The sequence below is a fragment of the Phaethon aethereus genome (genome assembly GCF_964289735.1).
Source record: "Phaethon aethereus genome assembly, chromosome: 7".
NCBI classification, from domain to species: Eukaryota; Metazoa; Chordata; class Aves; order Phaethontiformes; family Phaethontidae; genus Phaethon; species Phaethon aethereus.
This window is the reverse complement of record NC_138583.1, coordinates 11,726,929-11,747,545: the sequence shown is the minus strand read 5'-3', so window position 1 is coordinate 11,747,545 and position 20,617 is coordinate 11,726,929. Positions and strand designations below refer to the sequence as shown.

General features: G+C 41.1%; 2 protein-coding genes across 2 annotated transcripts in view; one reads left to right on the top strand and one right to left on the bottom strand.

Annotated features, from left to right (window-relative positions):
- Window positions 1–20,617, bottom strand: part of LRIT1 (leucine rich repeat, Ig-like and transmembrane domains 1) — a gene marked incomplete at its 3' end in the record, with an annotated part of 67,570 nt that overhangs the window by 24,848 nt on the left and 22,105 nt on the right. The gene's annotated exons all lie outside the window — the stretch shown is intronic.
- Window positions 1,045–18,689, top strand: RGR (retinal G protein coupled receptor; the record flags this gene model as incomplete). The annotated part of the gene is made up of 7 exons (XM_082002212.1): window positions 1,045–1,123; window positions 4,135–4,291; window positions 5,941–6,062; window positions 15,348–15,501; window positions 16,089–16,206; window positions 17,739–17,852; window positions 18,546–18,689. 7 exons carry the CDS (start codon window positions 1,045–1,047, stop codon window positions 18,687–18,689), a joined length of 888 nt encoding a protein of 295 aa, XP_081858338.1.

The window sequence follows — 20,617 nt, the reverse complement described above, 5'->3', positions numbered from 1 at the left end:
TTTAAGGGACAGGCATTGAAAATTACATAAATAGTTGTATAGCTAAAAAAGTACCATTTCTTTCACTTGGACTCTGAAAGCTGCTGTCTTCCATTCTGAAGGATCCATGCATTCAAATTCCCAAAGAGGTAGTTAATCAACCAGTAGTACAAGAAATGAAAGGAAAATGGTTGACCCTGCTGGGAAATGACAAGCGCTCATGCACATGTCAGATCCATGGTGTGGTTTGTTCATGGTGGGAACTCATCTGGCAGTTAAGAATCTGGAGGCTGGACAAACTGTACGTTGCACATACTCCAGAGCCACACTACCAGGACCCCAGTCCTCAAACATCTCCAAAAGGACAGTAAGGTAATTCCTGTGAGCACTCACCGCTGGGCAACTCACATATGTCCTTGTATGTTTGGGGCCTGAAATCAGTAATGTGCATTTGCTTTTAATCAGGCTGTGCTAGTGTGCACCTTAACTTAAGCCTCAGTTATGAAGAGGAGATATGTTAATATACAGAACAGTCATTGCCAGAAAAATACACTGGCCAGATTTTTAAAAAGGAATGAGGAAGACCTATACTCTGCAGAAATTCTTGGTTCATACTTTTCCCCTAATTATCAACTGAATGAGTGCCCCTTTGTTTTCCAGGTCACTCCCCAATTATATATTACATGTTTCCTTCGTTCCACAACCTTTAATTCTTTTCCAGTGTTGCAGAATTAACTGGACAGGGTTCTTTTAATCTTGTCTCTACAAAGAACTTGTTGTAATTGCAATGAATGCTTTCATTGTACTCGTGTCTGAAATACGATTTGCAGGGGAAGGGGGAGTGCAGGTTGATGCTAGTCCCATCATTAATAACATTCTTGCAGGGATTGTAGTGGTGGGAGTAAAAATCCCAAGGCTTTTATATAATAATGAGCATGTGTCTGCACGTGAGCTGCTCCTTTAAGAAGCCTTGGGCTAGTGGAAGAAGGGGGATCCGGAGAAAAGGCAGCCCTACAGCTATAACAGAGGGCAGAGGTTAAATCTGTTGGCATTTTTATCGCAAGTATGGTCACTGCATACCCTCTCCCTGAAGGCTTCACTGAATTAGAGGTGTTTGCCATCGGCACTGCTCTGCTGGTAGAAGGTAAGCTCACTGTGGGACTTCAGCAGCAATAAGATTTTTCCCCCTATTATTCCTGATGGGAGGGGGAAGGAAAATTAAAGCAAGCAGCAGCATTTGTGGTATGCTGACCCATACCTATGATGTTTACTGTGACATCACCAATACTAATACTTCTCGTGAGTAAAACAGGGTAAGCTGCAAGCTGTTTGCAGTAAAGTCCTGCTGTGTATATGTAGCTGCCCTGTGGTGGGGAAGTACTTGCTATTTAGCTTTCTTACAGAGAATTTGGGATGTAAGATTTTGTTGTTGAGTTTTAAAGGCAATTTTATCTTCCTCAGGGGAAGGATGTTGAAATGACCGATGACCTCCCAATAAAATTGGGCTGCTTGTTTTGTGGGCTGCTTGTTTTGTGGGCTGTGATGGCCATCTTATAATCAAAGATGATAGGTCCAAAATAGCCTGTTAACAGCATACATCCAGATTGCATTGGTAGTGCTGCAATTAATGGCTGCTGGGTAAAAGTAACAAACAGAAATACCCTTGCATGAGATTCAAAAGCTCTCACGGTGTTAAGAAGCAAAATTTGAGGTAGGAGACCATATTCATTTAATTTAGCCAATGTGGGCTTTTCTTAAGGGATGTGCCACTTTGAGTGACTGCAACAAAACTGTGAATTTGTATCTACCTGGAAGCTAGCAAAGGACAGGCTTGTAGCTCGGATTATTTCAGTGTCAGTCACTGGCGTCTCTTCTGAGCTACATCCCAGTCAGGGCCTGGGACCCCATCCAGGCATAGTGCGGCTCAGCTGGGGATGCAGGGATCATGGGGCCCAACAGCAGAGGAAGAGAAGCTGTAAGCACCATTGAATAGGCTAAATGCTCATCAGCTCTCCCCACAAACATGGAGCTTGGCAGAAAGGAGGATGCTTGCCCTCTCCTTTCAGGTGAGCTCAGCTGGAAGGCAAACAAAAGCTGGAAAAGCTGTGTCAGAAACTCTTCCTTGGAAGAGAGAAAGAGAAGAAAAAGCTTCTACTACTGGCCTGGGGGTGAGCTGCTGCCTAAACAGAGAGTTCAAGTCTAAACCTGGCCAACAGCTATTAAGCCATCTCAGGGCCTGGCAGGTCCTGGCATGACTTTGCACTTTGTTACTGAGAGGTGAGGAGCGGCAGGAGGACAGGAACACCGTCGGATGCTGGCAGAGCCCAACAGCCAGGGTCCTGCTGAGGAACAGCTGGTGGTGGTACCACAGCCCTGCTGGCCCTCACCTGCCCACCCACCTGTGCCTGGGGGCTGCAGCCTGCCAGGGACTTGCAGTTGTTGAACTCCAAGCAAAGTACCTGCTGGTAACCTTCACTGAAAACTAGATGTGATCTAACACACTTATGTTTAACTAAACACAAGTATTTTCTATAGAGTTTTAGGCAGAATGTGCACAGCAGATTGGCAATGATACTTTATCTTTGTCATCTGACTTAGAAGATCAAACTAAATAATTAAAGATTAATTCACTTTCTTAGAGACTCTGAGAGGAAGGCAATGAAGACCTTTTTTGCTGCAGCTTCTAAGTGCAGTTTGCAAAAAAGTGCTAGGGAAGAAGAAAAACTTGCAATCACTTTATTAACTGGACTCATTTGCTGTTCTAAAAATGAAAACTTAGAACTCTTTTTATTTATTTAGTAAGTTCTCTATTTGTACATTCATGCTGTCCTTCAAGAAAGCAGAGTGGGGTGAAGCCTGGAGCTTCCAAAAACAGAGGAAAGATAGAAAAAAGTTGATATAGTAATAACTCTTCATCTCTACTTGAAATATTGTCACAACATACCTCTCCTAAAGGCTTGACTGCATTTGGGAGAGTTGGCAGCAGTTTTACCCTATGGGTGGGAGATAAGCTGGCAGGGAGGAAATAAGAACAGCAAATCTCAAATGGCTCCAAATATTTCTCCTGGAAATATTTTGTTATATGTTGTGTAATGAAAGACGCACATCAGCTGTTACTATGGTTATGCCATCAGCCATTAATGCAATTAAGGTAGGGGTAGGATTTCTGACTAGACAAAATCATCCATCTTATGTAACTGCAGACTTAAGACAATGAGCATAACTACAGTACTTTACAGGATTAGGAGATAGGGATTTTTTTCTGTGCTACATCATTTCTCTTTCCAAGAAGAACACAAATAAAAAGACATATTGCCTCTCATCTAACTGAGACTTAGAGATGAGATGTTGAGTCAGAGCCTCATCAGAGCTAAAATAATTCTGGTCATCTTGAAAAGGACTTTAAAGGACAAAGTCTGAGTTTAAACCAGTGAAGAATGGGTTTCAGGGTGGCACAGCTCTATGCTGGGTGAATAGCTGGGGTTGCTTGGATGCACCTCTCTGAGGGCAAACATTAACTCATTTTTTTAAATCTATCAGTGACTGCTTTTTATAATTAGATTATTTCTTTCCATGTATAGTCTATTGACGAAGGGCAGTAACAAGATTGAGCTGGTGTGATTCAAGCACTGTTTACGTTAACTTTAGACAGAAGCCCAAAGGGAGGCAGGCTGACTGAAACATGGCTGAGGGATTTCTATGCTTAAACACAAAAGAATTTTACCATTTGCATTAAACACAACATTTTTTCTACCAAAGACAGGCGTGGAGATGTGTGCACCAGCACACGTGCTGGTTGTCAGACCCTCCGAAGCTGCCTCCTCTGCACCTTCCTCGCTCTGACCTACATGCCCCTGGATGGAGCCTGGAAATCAGGTTTCTCTATTAAAACAAAAGGCAGAATTACAAATAAAATTAAACCACTTCTGCTCTGCATGAGTGGCCATATCCCTGATGCAGTTTGAAGCACTGGCTTCGGCTGTCAGCTGTGACTTCTCTCCTGAAAGTCTTCGTAACTTGTGTGCAGGCTGTGACCACTACAGATGTGCCTAAGTTTCCACAGTAATTATTGTTCTCTCATTAAAGAAAACAGCAGTGCCATTGTAGACATTTTCCACTTCCAGTTGAATCACACCAAACAATTCTGTATTTCAGCCCTGCTTGGTTTCTGTCTGAATGGCTTGACAATTATTTCTTTCCGAAAAATCAAAGAACTCCGAACACCCAGCAATCTGCTGGTTCTTAGCATTGCACTGGCTGACTGCGGGATCTGCATCAATGCATTCATCGCTGCCTTTTCCAGCTTCCTAAGGTATATCTTCTTTTTCCTAAAGGATGCTCAGAAGAACCACATGAAAATTAACAGCTTAAATTCTAAGAGATCAAATTAATTAAAAGACTCTCTTTCTATCATACCATCTAACCAACCTTCTTGTTCTCTCAATCTGAAACAGCAAACTGAAACTCTATATAGTTCTACAAGTAAAAAAGCAGACTTTACTGCATATAACCACTGACAGATTAGACTGATTATAGAAGACATTTAACCAGACAGCTTTACCAGTGCTTATAGTAGGAGCTACTTGAATATCAAAATAGTAGTACATTTTCATTTGACTAAACCTCTAGATTGACCCCAAATTTATCTGCAAGCCTTTCGGTTTTATTATGAACTTTTCCATTAAAGCATTTATTTGAGAAGTTTGTTGAAAATGTAAATGCAGATCTGTTAGCAGGGAGTTCACATGAGTGAGTTGTGACACATTTTCACACATATCAATCAGAGGACAGAAACAATATCAAGCATTTCAGTGAATAATTACAACAAACAAATCACAGTCAAACCACACTTAAAAAAAACCCCACCACCCTATAAAATAGCTGATGAATAATTCTACTTAAGTAGTATATTTTTAAACCCTGGAAATACCTCTAACAGAGAACAGAAATACATTTCAAGCCAGAATGTGACCATTTTATTCTCTCTTAATGGATATAAAAATATTTTTGCAAATTAGCAAGTCAGTTATATCTCCAATAAGGCCTTATTCATCACTATTTTACCTCCTGTATAGGGCACTCGTTTCAGACTTCAGACACTGAAGTCAATAAAGATTACCTTACTGAACTGGAGATGAAAAGCTAAGGTAAATGCATCAAAATGAGCTTGATTTTAACAATTGCAGGACCTTTTCCTTCCAATGGGAGCAGAAGTCTCCCAGCCTCCCAAGTCAGCTATCTCCTGTTCAAAGGGACTTCCAGGGGTAGTCTCCTAACGAATTATACTGGTGTTCTGTAAATACATGAGAAAGGAGATTGCTGAAGATTTCCACCTCACAGCCAGCTTTATGAGTATAAAGAGTCAGGTTAGGTAAACAGAGAGAAAAAAAAGCCATGGCGCTCTGCCATGAGTGACCCGGATATTGAAGGCACATGTCAGCAGATGTCTGCTACATAAGACCATCTCATGGTTCTTTTGATTCTGTGTCTGCAAAGACATTTGGAGGCCTTGGGCTTGCGATCAGGAGTATTTCTATTTGTTGTGAGCTTTTGTACTGTGTTGCATGGTGAACATTGACTTTCCAAAAGTTATTACTCATTTGCTACTTTCAGGTGTTGACAAATTGTCTGCTCCCATTGGGTGCAGATTTTGAAGATATGGGTAACTGGATGAAATGTAGATTTCAAATAAAGAAAACAACTTCCCAACACATAAATGCAGGGTTATATTTTCTTCTCCATACCAAGAGTAAAAACAGCTGTTCTATTATATCAGACACCACAGCAAGATAAATGTTAGCAAATACCTAAAAGCAACCACAGTAACAGCTTTCACAATGTTTCTCAGACTTAGAAAGCACATGCACAGTCTATCATTTTACCCTCTCCATTAATGTAATTTCTAAACATGTCTTCACCTTTTTCTATCATTTTCTTAACATATTCCTTGTTTGTTGACAGATACTGGCCCTACGGCTCTGACGGCTGTCAAATTCATGGATTCCAGGGCTTCTTGACAGCTCTAGCCAGCATTAGCTCCAGCGCTGCAGTCGCCTGGGACCGGTATCATCACTACTGTACAAGTAAGGGCTACAACTTACCTAGCAGCCTTACCCAGATCCTGCTATAAGGCAGCTTGCTTAGATTTCAGAGACTCAAAGCAAGCACATATTTATTATCTGCATATCTTATATATAAGTTTATTTATCTTACACACCAGAGATAGAGCAAATATAAACAATCGCTCCAAAGGACCTCTTCGCATAAAGGGGGCACCAACCAACCACCTTCAGGAGGTATTTTCTCTTCCAGATCATATCCAAGTCATGACCCTCTTGCCATGCTTTCACCTTCTCCATAAGTAATCTTCAGTGTCCCAAACAAAATCCAACTCCTCATATGGAAGAAAAATCTATGTACCTTGGGCTTCCATCCAACATCCTGCTGTTTACCAAACAGATCTTCATGCCCATGCAGAGTTTACTAATTACAGATAAATTTAGTGTAGCTAGAGCGCTGCCTCTGCAGAAACAGCAGCTGGAACAGAGTCACAGCAAAATACCTCTGCAGGGGTACGACTCCTCTGTAGAGGGAGGTCAGCAGCCCTGCTGTGTGACACACTGGCACTTTGGGACACAAGAGCCATTTGTGGGGTTTGTGCTACCTTCCAGGCCCCCTTATGAAGACTAGAATTCAGTATTTTTGCTCCCAAGCAAGGAGCAAATCCTCTGTAAGTTTCAATAAAAGCGGCAGAGATATTTTTAAGTACTGGTAAGAGGAGGAATATGTTGTTTTTCTTCTCTTAGTGAAGGCCATTTTTTGTTTTTTCTTGCAATTTAGTTTTTAACTAGCTCTGACACCTTAGCTGGATTTAATGGTAATCTAATATTAGACAATAAGATCAACCCAGGAAGATAAAGTTGCCTTTTTTTGTGGACTTCTGAAAGCATATTTTTTGTTTAGGTGAGAAACAGAAGTTGACAGGACTGTCTAATATATGGATTTATAGAGAGAGATATGCTTCTGTCTTTTATCACAGAACTACCTTCTAAACTTTGGTGGTACTCGATTTATTCATGTAACATGAGTGCAAATTCCTGCTGAATTAGGGTGCTGAGTTGGATTTGGTGTTTGCAGAGACTCCTAGGATTTGTGCTGGGACTCCAGTGTGCTCCAGCCACCACTGCAGATGGGGAGAATGGGGGAGTAACTGTATTTGCTTAGCACAGAAGTCGGGAAGCACAGTAAGGGGCATTATCATCCACTGTAAAAGAAACAGCCTTGTGAGCATTGGAACTGGCAAAACCTGCTTTCTAGTGAATATGGTGCACAGGCATGATGTTTGGACATCTCAGCACTCTGTAATGCTAGGAATGCCCTAATCTGTGCTACTGGCCATTTTGGCAGTTGTGTGTGAGCTCTGCCACTTGTGAGAAATGGATGAGGTCCTCCCATGCAGGTCTGCAGCTTTTGTGTTTCCTGCTAAAGCCAGGCCCTTTCCAGAGGAATGAGAAGTCCAGAGGACCCCACGTGACCATACCATTCCCCCAAAAATTGTGTCCTTTTGGCAATGTTGATTGACAAACGTAGCCTTCCTTTTCTTGTGCTAAAGCACAGGTTTCTCAGACCACTTCACAAAATGAACATGTAGAAGCTGGCTGGGGAAGAAACTGCTGATCTGCAGCGCTTCAATCCCCTCCGCCATCAGCATCTACATAGCCTTTCAGGTGTGGCCTCCATACAATTAAAGCAGCAAGTGGTAAAACACACCCAGAGCACACAGCAAACATGTTCAATCTGGTCATCCCATTGCGGGTGGAAAGATTGCCAACTTTTTGTTCTGCAACTTTTGTCAAGAATTCAGCTCAGGTGAGGAAATGTTTGGTTTTTTCCTATCTAGGCCAAGGCCCCAAATAATGCAGGCTGTAACCTAAATCCGTAGCAACACCCTTTCAACACTGGAATGTGTTTGGAGCTAGTAGAGTAACATCTGTATTTTACAAGAGGGACAGCCTGAAAATAAGGATGTCTTTGGAAAGACATTTTATTCTCTGCAACATTGACTTTAATGCTTTCATGTCATGCACTCCTCCAGTCAAGAGCATCCCACATTAAGAGCACGGGCAGAGTGACCCTAAGGGCATAAGCTCCTTTACTTCACTCAAATTATTACTTACTGATGGCCAAACATTTCTGCTATTACTGAACATTTTGAACAACAAACCAAAACCAAAAACCCAGAAGGTTTTAAAAGCTCATGCTCTGTGACTATTCCAGTAAAATCAGCCATTTCTAGTTTCATCCTTCACATGTTGATTGTAAGGAAGATTAAGTCATAATTAATATCATATTTCATAGATCTGATATACCAAGCCTACAGGCTATACTGTGTTCTCAATCCATACATTAAACTCTCTATTGACACTGGTGCGAGTTGCATGCCTGTACAGAAGGTACAGAATTCTTTTGCCTAAAAAAAAAAGCTATCAACCTTTTATCTTCATTCCCTGGGAACTGGTACTCCTTCCAGACTCAATTACATCATCGTAAATGTTTTTGTTATGTCCTAAGTGTTTCTGAGAAAACCTTTGTTGTGGCATTCCTCAGCTTGACACTTGATTATCCACTATCCATATTTCTAGGGAAGAAAGCAGATGAGAATGTGAGAGATTACTAAGATGATGAGAAAAAATGGGACTTTTACAGCCATTCTGGATACTAATAACACAAATATTTTCACCAGCATCCTGAAAATCAACCAGGTTTTTAAATTTGGAAGTCAATACAACCCTCAGTGACAAGTGCTAGCCTTTAAAGTGCACTGATAACTAGACACATCACTCATCAGAAAAAAAGGTTGATATTGATTGGCATATGGAAGAATCATCAAGATAGTATGACTATCACACATGACAGAGAAGCTAGAGTTTCAAGACATTTTGCTCTTCCTCCTCTTGCTTTCGTCTTCCCAGGCAACCATGCTGGGCAACTCTCTTTTCATCCCTTAGTATGGCTTTGGGGCCTGTGAGATGCTACTTTCACAGTAAGGAGGAGAGAACTACAGAAATCTGTAGCCTAAAAGTATGCAATGAGAAGAGAATAGACAGGGGAGTCTGAAGAGTTTGAAGCTAAATGGGAAAACAGATTATTGTATTTCAAAATTTGATCATTAGAGGGAAAAGGAGAAAACAGAAGCAGTTTTATGTTAGTGTCTGACAGTGGAGGAGGAAAGGGCAAACTGAGGAGTCTATCAATAGCCAAGCATTCAGGACAGAAGATGTCATTTGATGTCAACATACACATTGTTAGTTCTCCCTCCCTCACCATTCAAATGAGGAAAAGGTCCTGAAATATGTTCTTAATATAGGAAGGAAGGGAGGAAGGAAGCAGCAGCCTGGGAAGTAACATGCCATCAGCAGGTTAAGGCGGAAGGAAAGGTCCTGAACAGGTTTTTTCCTTTCATAGCCACAGCACAGAGTTAGAGTTTTAAAAGGAAAGAAAAAAAATCTAGAAGATTTTACGCTTGCATTTAAGAATTAGGGGGAAATGGAAAATCTGAAATGATTTATGTCAGTACTTTTCTCGATATTACAAGAGAAAAGATGAACAAGATCAGCAGGGATTTCACAGCAACATTCAGTTTCAAGAAGTAGAATTACAGCGAGTTTTATCTAATCCTTAACATTCAAGGAAATTTAGGTTGTTATATCAGTATTCAAAGATTAGCAAGCTACCATTTGCTTCAATTGCAGCTGTCAGCTTTGTCAAATTACGAGCATGTCCTTACCTCCTGTCACACTTATTGCAGCCACCCCACTACACTTCCTTCATCTAGTCTTGCACCTGCATCAGTTTTCCCTGACAAAATGCCAATGTTTGTACAGATCTTGCATTTTCACTGAAGCAGGAGGTAATTGCCAAGACAGCTTTATGATCATGCAAAAAAATTACAGCAAAAAATTAATGGAGTAAAAAAAATCCCTTTACTAGGTTATTTTAAAGAGTTTTTTTCTAATAATATGCACAAAAGAAGGTACTACACAGTGCAGCTTGCTTATTCCTACAAAAAATGAATACTTGTGAGCACCAGTGACTGGTGCTTTTTACACTGCAGATGAAGTAGGTACCAACACCTATTTTGTTTATGACTGATACATATTTTCCCTTATAAGACTTTCAGATATTTTTGTCTTTGACAAACTTTGCCAATTTTAAGTGATGCATGCCATGAAGTCTGGTACAAGTCACATTGTTCTGGAATATATCAGCATTATAACTTAACCATTTACAAGAATGAGGAAAAGGGACTTTTTTCCCCTCCATCCTAGAAAATCCTGTTGACGTTTTGTGTGAGAAATTCCTTTTGAACACCAGCCTGAAATCTAGTTGAAAGGTAGTCACTGTGTCAGAGATGTATTTTTTGCTCTTTCTGTGAAAATCAGCTAAATGTTTGACCAATTTATAAATCTTCAAAAAATCTAAATTCATAAATGCCCCCAGAAGCCAAAGATGGAGAAATAGTTTATGATTATGTCACTAAAAACTGGACAGAATAATAAAAAGGATTGTTCCACGGTCTATGTAGCACTTCCTAAAATTTAAGCTTTTGACATAACAATTTTAGTAATCTTTAAACAATGGGGGGGGGTTGTTTATAAGAGTGACCTTTTTCTGTTCCAAACAGATGCCATTTAAAATCCCCTGTATTAATATTTCACTGTATGGAAAAAAGAAGCTTCCCTCTTGCTTTTCAAGGAGAGAAAGCCAGAGCACAAGAGTGATTAGACTTAATAGGACCAAATTGCCAGCACTAAGCCCTAATTGGGAATTATATCCTTAAGCATACGCTGAACTCCATACATGCACATTTAACTGAATTAGGACCTACATGGCTATTACATTAAATTTTATCAGGCCAAAAAAGGCATTTAAGGTAAAGCAATGGCCTGCTCTGCACAAAAAACACTGAACTGCTCTCAACTTGCTCTCTTGCAGTCGGCCCTCTCAGAGGATGTTTTTGCCATGTGAACAGAGCACGATTCTTTCGCTGTTCTTGTACCGAAAGTATTTTTTTCTGGGTAAAACTAAAATAATATCAAGTTTGTTTAATTTTACATTCATACATTTTTAGCTACTTCTGATGTGTCCTTAAACGTTTTCTGGAGAGTCAACAGGCAGCTGATTTCACTAGGACTATTTCACCATTACCGTCATTCTGCAAAAGGACAAATCCAGAAGGAAAAATTTAATTTTGTCAGTTCTGATTCTCTCCTTTTCTAGCGTCCAAAATGGGACTCCTTAAATGTGAGGAGAGAGAACATATGAACTCGGCCCCAGAGATGAGCTTTCCAAATGCAGGCTGTTGAGACATGCCGGGTTCCAGTCTCCATTATTGCCTGGTCCTTTTATTCTACATATAGTAAGAAAAAGATGTTCCCTAACACCCATGGAAAAGTAACTAAAATAACCCTTTTCTTACAGTTTGTCACAGAAGAGATGCGAACACTAAAGCAAAAAATTAGGAAAAGAAAGCTAATGGAAATTGAGACATGTCATCTCGCTATGCTCCCCATGGGCCTGCCAAGTGCCTGGGCCTCCCCAGCTGCAGCAGGGGGGCACTGCGGCAGGGCACTGCCAGCTAAAAGCACAGCAAGTTTTCCCCTAAAGTGTCCTATAGGCTGCACTTCCCTTGTTAAAAAATTAAACATAGAAATCTCCATTAAAGCCACTCTTGATTGAAAATATTTGAAAGCAGGAGGCCTCACAACTTTCTTGTTTCCTGCACACACCCCAGCCAGTAGCACATGGGGCCAGAGGAAAGATGTGGCACCAGAGACTAGGCACTGTGAAGGACCCTGGAGGTGGTGGGAGCCAGTGGAGCAAGAGTTTCCTCTGCTTTTCTGTGCAAGGCAACAGCAGGGAGGGTGAGATTCCACCAACCCCCCCATGCACATACGCGGGCAGCTGAATCAGCCATCCTCTGTCAGTGCAGGCACCCACAAGCTGCCTTCGGCATGCCACCAATACTGTCCCAGCAGCTGAGGGCAAATTTTGTCAATGCAGGGATCTTTTCCTCACATGCAAAGATCCATAAGGTGCCTGTGTGTGGCTAGGACCACTACAGTGCCCCAGTCAGGGCCCATTGCATTTTGAGACCTTCACAATATTGAAGTAGTCCATGAAGGATGGGGTGGAAAAGGAGCAAAGTTTCTGTCACAAGATACCACAAAAAATAATTAGTATTAACTATTTCATAGGACTTGCTGAGAAACAATGCCCCCCCAAGATTTAGCTTGTTTTTTCAGAATATCAGGAAGGCTTACCACTTAGAAAATTGTATTCCCAAAGCAATAAAGCTACCTTTGGCATGAGCTTGGTTTAAAAGAAACACAATTCAGATCCAAGTTTTACTGCAGCTGCTTTTGATAATGACTTTTAAAAGTTGCTAGAATATGTAAAACACAAAACAAACCTGACAGCTTGTGTAATAAGCTTTGTCCTGATTGAATTTCAAGTTACGGTGTGTAAAGCCAAGCTACAAGAACTGCTATGTTGAACACAAATGGAAATGGAAATGGAAACCTTGGATGAGTAACAACTCTAACATGCTTGTCTAAGCATATACCTAAATATGGTGTATTAAATATAATATTTACATATATTATATACATATATAAATATATACATACCTATAGGATGCAGTTCTGAAAGATACAACTTAGGCTACATTGCTTCTTTGGACTGGGAGGTTAAAAATAATTACAAGTCACTAAAAAGTTTGACTCGTATTTCTAGTCCCCTAAATCAGAAACTATGGCTTTATTTTCATCTATGTCATTCTAGAGTCATATGATGTCAGTACTACAAAGCAATATTTGAGCCTTTGCAGCCAAAGTATATGTTCTATGTAGGAATCATATGAAAGACAGATATTAGTCATTATTAATCATTCTTCATTAGTAATTATTTAAAATAATTTTTTAAATTACTAAAAAAACAATATATTTTTGGTAACTACCATATTAAAACACAGAGTATTTAACAAAAAGGATTTTCTTTACTTTTTCCTTGGTATTTAAATTGCAATGTGTATGCCTGTCTTGTCACATAACGAATTTTTAAACACCTGCACCAAACAATTTTTCCAAGTTGATTTTTAATGCCATTCAAACTCTAATTCTTTTCCCTGAAGAGCCTCTGGAAGACAAGAAAAAGGACAGAGGTAGAATCAGCATTCCTATAAAAAGGCAATTTCACTAACACACCTACTTTATTATCCTTCTTTCAAAGAAACCAGGATGGTACAACACAAAATAGCTCCTGTAGAGTTTCCTGTCCTTCCTGGGGCTGCTGCCCATAAAAGATCTCCAGCCTGTGTCGCCCCCACATGCTCTCCACCCACAAGTCAGCTGTGTCTGATCCCATGGCCAGGCCTCACCTCACGTACCTCATGCACCTCATGCTTCCCACCTCCAATCCTCCACCTTTCTGAGAAAGGCCAGAATTGGCCTGAATCTTCCTGGCCTGCTGTCATAATGCTGCTATTAAGGGCAAATGGAAAGATTGCTTCCCAACCTCAGTGAAAATTACATCATTGCTTCTCCCTAATGGGAGATTTGATTAGAAAGGAGTAGTGGGCAAAGTCACCGTGCTCCTTGCTGGTGCAGCTGGCGTCATGGGCTATTCAGCATGGGCATGATTACGGACGTTAGCCTCGATAACAAAATTATCCAGGCCTTTTTACATGCAAGCAGTGAGTCTAACACAATGTCCTGCAGCAGCAGGGAAGCCTGCCTTCTCCGTGAAGAAATACTTCCTGTGTTTTCTGAAGTTTCCAATCTTTCATTTCATTCATTGACCTATTCCTATGGAACTGGGTGAGATAGGCGCAAGTGATCAATTTTATTTTTTTATTATAAAATTAGAAAAATATTAATGCTGAGCTTCACATTTCCTGTTCCAGGTTAAGCAATGATCTTAAAGGCAAAGTAATTTGACCAGCAGTATTTTTAGGACAAAATCTGTTGTCAAGTTGTTTATATATATTCACATATATATTGATTCAAAAGAGTCAAAGAAATTCAAACACAATTACATCAAAGTGTTATTAAGCAGACTTATTTACTGCAGCGCTGGACGCATGGGGGATATCTCCTCCTAACATGCGTGCACTGAAACAAAAGTTCATCCTTTATATACCTTAAAGACATGAATATTCACACATTTTCCAAGAAACCACCACCTCCTTGCTTATCTACTACATTTACGTAATACTGGCGTTGCAAAACTACTACGCATGCGCGGGGGTCTTGGGTGGTCATCAGTGGTCGTTTGGGGAGTTAGACCTCTACTCCTTTTTCCCTTTTATGGTCACGGGTCTCTTGAGGATAATTTCTTCTCGTTGGATGTTTGCCCCTTCTGTTGTCCAGCCAAGCAGTTCCTTCTTATCATCCTTGTTAGAGCATTCCTGCCAGTCTGTCTCTATGCTCAAGGTTAAGATACCTTCTCTGTTCTCTTTAATCTCTCAGCCCTTGCTCTTAACTCTTCTTTGTTTTAAATTTCATGAGGCCTGCTTTCCTTGTGATTAACAGTTTACACATAGTTACAATGTTAGCATTGAGGCAAATACAGCCTAAAGACTATGAGAATCGGCCGTTAAACATAATCACAGTTATCAGGCTAAAGAAATCTATATAAAAGTTAAACTAATCACCTAATCAATAACCTTCCAAAGTTAAACTAATCATCTAATCAATAACCTTCCCAAAATTATATACAGAGAGAGAAATTGACCTTAATTGTTTTAGATCTTTGTTTCAATATTGATGAGCAGCGTCTTTATAACAGGGTATATTTAATATCCACACATGCCCTGCACACCTGGCAGGGCAGGAGGGAAGTAGGCAGTGGCTGGGGACTGTGTGCAGAGTCACATTTTTGATCTGATTCACACCGTGCAGCAAGACTCTAGTTCTTCAAACTATTTATTGCATCACCCTGTGCCTTTTACTCTCTGCCTCATCTGTGTCTTTAAACATGTTCCCAAAACACAGGAATATAATGTTTGTAACGGCACCTGTATCTCCAGTGTGGAACAAAGCTGAGCAGCAATACAGCAATTGTCTAAGCAAAGCACACAAAAGGGCAGGACACTTTGCTGTTTCCTAAAGTCTAAGAGCTTCCCACAAATGTTACACAAGGTTGATTCCTCCAGACTCAGGTTGGCTTCAGGATACAAAACACAGGCAACTGCTTGTTTCTGCGTGAGGCCCAGGGGCTGGGGCACTTGGCTCTGGCCCCACAGAGCAGGACAGCTTTGCCTCATGGTTTCATTCTGGGCATGGAGACTCTCTTTTCTCTTCCCACAGGGAGCAAGCTGCAGTGGAGCACGGCCATCTCCATGATGGTGTTCGCGTGGCTGTTTGCTGCCTTTTGGTCCATGATGCCCTTGCTGGGGTGGGGGGAATATGACTACGAACCCCTCCGAACCTGCTGCACCCTGGACTACAGCAAAGGGGACAGGTGAGGGCCAGGGCCAGCTCCCACAGGAGGGCGGGTGGAGGCTGCTGTCCTCTGGGGTGGCCTTGGCAGCACACCAGAACCCACAGCTGTCCCCCGTCATTGGTGCTGGGGCAGATCTCCCTCCCCAGCAGGTGGGGCAAGGCAGGCACAACCCAAGGCTGCCTTGACTAGCATGGCAGCATGTGGGAACAGCTGAAGTCAGCTTCCTCCATGGGAGAGGCTGATGCTCAGGTTTCTGCAACTCTCTTATTCCTTGGTCATCTATAAACTGCATCTTTTCCGGGTTTAGGACTTGAATCTTTTTAAGAATGGTTTTGTTTTTACGCAGTCCAGCACTGATGAGTAGGAATGCTTGGGTTTAGAAACAAAACGCCTGTTGTGATTTTCTGCAATACTATCCATCCAGCACACAACAACATGGCACAACTTCACCGGTCTTCAGCAAATGCTGCACCTAAAGCACGTTGACAAAACTGGTTTTGTCAATTTTAAAAATATGAGTTAATGAATATTTACAGCAAGTTTACACAGATGCCCTGGAGAGGAATTAACAACCTCTTTTTTTTTTCCCTCCTCACCCTTTCCAGAAACTATGTCACATTCCTTTTTGCTCTGTCCATTTTCAATTTCATGATCCCAGGTTTCATCATACTGACAGCCTATCAGTCCGTACATCAGAAGTTCAAGAAAAGTGGGCACTATAAGGTAAGAAAGCTTTCTCAGTCCCTGCAACTGCCTTGCCAAAAATCAGGCTGCATCCAACAGGGACAAAGTCCTCAAAAAGCTAATTTCTTTCACAGAGGCTTTGTCCCAGCTCCCTCTGTGCTATCTCCCCGGTGTTACTTGGGTAGAAGGGTAGTGCAACACAGGATGGGGCCACCCAGGAAGTTCGTGGAAACCCCATCCTTAGAGATTTCAAGATTTTACAAGGCAACCACATCTGCCTCAACCTAGTGCTGTAAACAGTTCCCCATCAAAGCAGAGGTCAGACTAGTGACCCTGAGGGTTCCCCTCCACCAACACTGATCCAACTCTAGCCACAAAACAAACATGCAGCAAGCAGAATATTTGTTAATAGCATATCAATATCTATCCAGAGAAATTTTTCTCAGGAGGGATCATTATTTCCTGAGCTGCTACAGGCTCTTAGCTTATCGCTGAGGAAGTCAGACAGAACTGCAGCACTGCGAAGAAACACGCAGGCACCCCGTGGGGGAAGAAGGGCCTTCCTAAACACACCATGTTTACACTTGGCTGAGGAAATTCAGAAATCTTTATGAGCTGGAAACAAAGGAATTGCTCTGGTGTGGCAGGTTTATGGGAATGTAATATGGTGATTATATGAGTTGTTTCCTTAGGTGCAGGCTATATAGTCTGGGGCACTATGCGTGGCTGGCAGGCACAGCCCGACCCCTGCACTCAGTACAGACAGTCAGTTCTCAAGGGGGATGTTATACCAGCAGAGACAGTTAGGCAGACTGGTTCATAGCCACCTGGAATATATACACATGTGCCCTCTACATATTTCTTGAACGAATCTCAGTGTTTGTTATTATAAGTCTACTACCTTTATTTTCAGTGAGTTTATGCAATAGCGTGTGATTTTTTCTTACCATATTCTGTAGCTGTGCAGACCAGTTACGATGCAGAAAATTTAAGGATGAAATTATCACTTCCCTATTCATTAATGTTAAAAGATATTTGGGAACAGCTGGCCATGAACATCATGGATAAGGCCCTAGCATGAAGAACAAAGGAATCCTACTACCATGACACTGGTATCCATCTGTTGCACTGCCACAGTAGTGGCTTCAATTTGTCTGGAAAACCCTCTAAGAAGTCAGCAAAATACCGTTCCTTTTTATCTGTTTTTAAATTTACACATTGCCCTCCCGCCTTGGCACCAGTTACTGGCCACGGCTTCTATGTCTAGCACACACACTGATTTAACTGATACCATAAGGGGCTTTGTCACCTCTGCCCAGGAGCAACTGCCACCCCCACCTGGCCTCCAGGAACAGGGCTTCGGGGCTTGCTGCATAGGCAGCCCTCAAGGCAGAGGGAGCTGCACTCGCACACCTCTGACATTGAAAGCAAAGCAGCAATGATACAGCATATCCTGCTGGCTGACCCTCTCCTGCTATTGAACACAGACCAGTCTCACAGGATCTGTCCCATCCGCTTGTTGCAGTGTGCAGTTGTGAAATCCAAAGGAATTTATTGCTCTTGTTTTTCAGTTTAATACTGGTTTACCATTGAAGACGCTGGTCATTTGCTGGGGTCCTTATTGCCTTTTAAGCTTCTACGCAGCAGTTGAAAATGTGATGTTCATTTCACCAAAATACCGCATGGTACGTCTATGCAACCCGAGGGAATTCAAACAATGACATTCTCCTTACTCTCCTCTTGACATTCATATGCTTCATGGTTTGCAGGAGCTTTTTGTGTCCTTCCCAAAGTCAAATACCAGCTCAAAATTTTCAATTTTGAAGAGACTGTTTGCCTTATTCATTTTTCTAATACTTCTCTCTCCTCAAGGAAGCAGCAATTGATCACTCTTAAGGTTATGCTGCCTCCTCTTTTCCCTTTTTTCTTTGAGTCTTGTCTCCAAGGCTGCCTCACACCAAACCTTTCAATTTTCATTTAATCCCCCAAAATCAGCCCAGTTTCAGGTCACCAAATGCATTACTGTACTTAGGTATTCAGTATTCCACGTAAAACATGTTAGCAATACTAGTCCACTTAGCCATCAAAAGGTGTCCATGGCACACCCTTCACACCTCCTAAGTGTTTGTATTCACTCTCAACTGAAATATCCTAGTTTCAGATGATGCTGATCTAAATTCTTTCTCCTGGAGACTATAATTTCCTGAGCAAGGGCCTCCAACTGACCAAATTGCTTTTACCTCTCATCTCTCCAGGCGTACCAAGCAACCATTGGAGACAGGCATTTGTTTGGTAAAGGGGAACTAAGCCTAGGTTGAAATCAGCCCGTTGGCTCCTTGGTGCATTTTCCTATTAATAATTACTTTGTCTCTCAACAGATTCCTGCCATTATTGCCAAGACTGTGCCAACGGTGGATGCCTTTGTATATGCCCTGGGGAATGAGAACTACAGAGGAGGAATATGGCAGTTCCTCACAGGACAGAAGATTGAGAAAGCAGAGGTTGATAACAAAACTAAATAACCCATTACAGCATTAAGCTAAATTAATGCAGGTACATCACTGAAAGCAAAACGGTAGAGGAAACTGTGTGCACTCTCTGATATGTACGTGCAAAGGTGGTTCCGCATTGGAAAGGCCGTGTGTTGGCTACAAGCAATGAAGTACTGAAAGAAAGCCCTCCAGATAATGTCCAGACCATCACAAGCTGCTTGTCAAACAAGCTGCCTTAAACCTGTGTTTATTGTCATCAGTCTCATTTTATACGTCACTGCAAATAAACTATGTGCTGGAAAACATTTTTTTTTCCTGATACACTAGCATAAAGGCTCAGCAAATTAACTGAAGCAGGGTATTCGTTTATCCAGTGAGGCCTCCTCAAATCAATCTGTGCAGTTTGTCCATATGGTAACGTCTGGATTACTAAAAGATTAAAAGAGTATCCAGTATTACACCACATGTCTGTATAAATAGTTTGTTCACCTAAACAATGCGTTTTCAATGCACCCAAAATGGGAGTTCCCAAATTTCCATGATGAATCTGCCATCCTAATTCCATAAAAACATTTTAGTGGGCATTTTACCCCAATAAGGAATATTAGCTTGGCTCCTATTCATATGAATTACTGTGTGACATTCAGCTTTGTCACACACTAAACTGCATCAGATTTTGCAGTTGCTGCTTACCAAGACAATCAACAAGCTCATAGTCCATCATAAAAACATTCAACTTTTTATCAAACACTGAGTAAAAACTAAATGGAGATATAGGTCAGATTCTGTTCTAAAGATGTCATAAGAATAAAAATTTACTTCACATCTGCCATTAAATTCCCCTATGTTCTAAATGAGTGAGAACAATCACTGAATCAGTTGTGACTAATGAGTCTGAGCAACTAAAAAGACATTTATTTTATAATTACCAGAATTCATATATATTTCAAACTATTAGAAATGTCCATTTTAAATGTTTGTATTTGCTCATGTTGCCTAAAGAATGAAAAACTGTCAGTTGATGTTGCCTGTTACTACAAGATGTGTCTCAGAATGACCCATTTGCAAAAAAATATGTGCACAGCACACAGAATATGAGAGATTGTGCCTACAAAAAGATAAACCTAACTGATTCTTACAGGGATCATATGGTTCATTTCCAAGCATCAACAGTGAAAGAGCTTTTGAAGCTAACCAAAGAAAAAGCTGACCTGTCCCTATGATGCTTTCCAACATACTAGAAGGAAAAACTGTTGTGTATGGGTTACAAAAGTGTAGATGGTGCAATCCTAGAAGCTAAACAATCAGTGAGTAGAAGGGACGTTCCACTCATCCTAGAGATAGGAAATAAATGTCATTTTGTCACAAGTTAACTAGCGGAATCCCATTCAGAGATGTGCTTTGGGACTTGTGAGGCTCAATCTAGTCACAAACTACCTGACAAAGCAGTGAATAATGCCATGACAAAATTATTCAGAATAATCACATCTAAAGTTGACAGCTAAGGCTTACATCTTAGGTACACATAATATCAAGTGAGCAGATGACAAAATGTTTGCACTGATAAGTGCAAAATAATGTGTATGGGCACAGAATTACCTTTAAATATGTATCTACAGTGACAGGCTTTGAATCTGTAATTATCTCTTTCTCAGGAAAGAGATGTGGGCAGTTCTTGAAATCATCAGATCGCTTGTCAGCAGGGTCATACTGACAAATCCCAGCAGAATTCTAAAAAACGCTAAAAAAGGAACACTAAACAAAAGAGGACACATGGTCACACCACTTGAAAGACACTGTGCTTAGACTTACTGAATCGGGTGCATAGTTTGGGTCATTCCAACTCACAGAAGATATAGATAAGCTAGAAAACAGCCACATGGATGATCAAACATAAGGAGAAGCTTGAACACAGCAGGGATGAAATGAAGGAGAGTGATGGCTCAGAAGAGGTATCT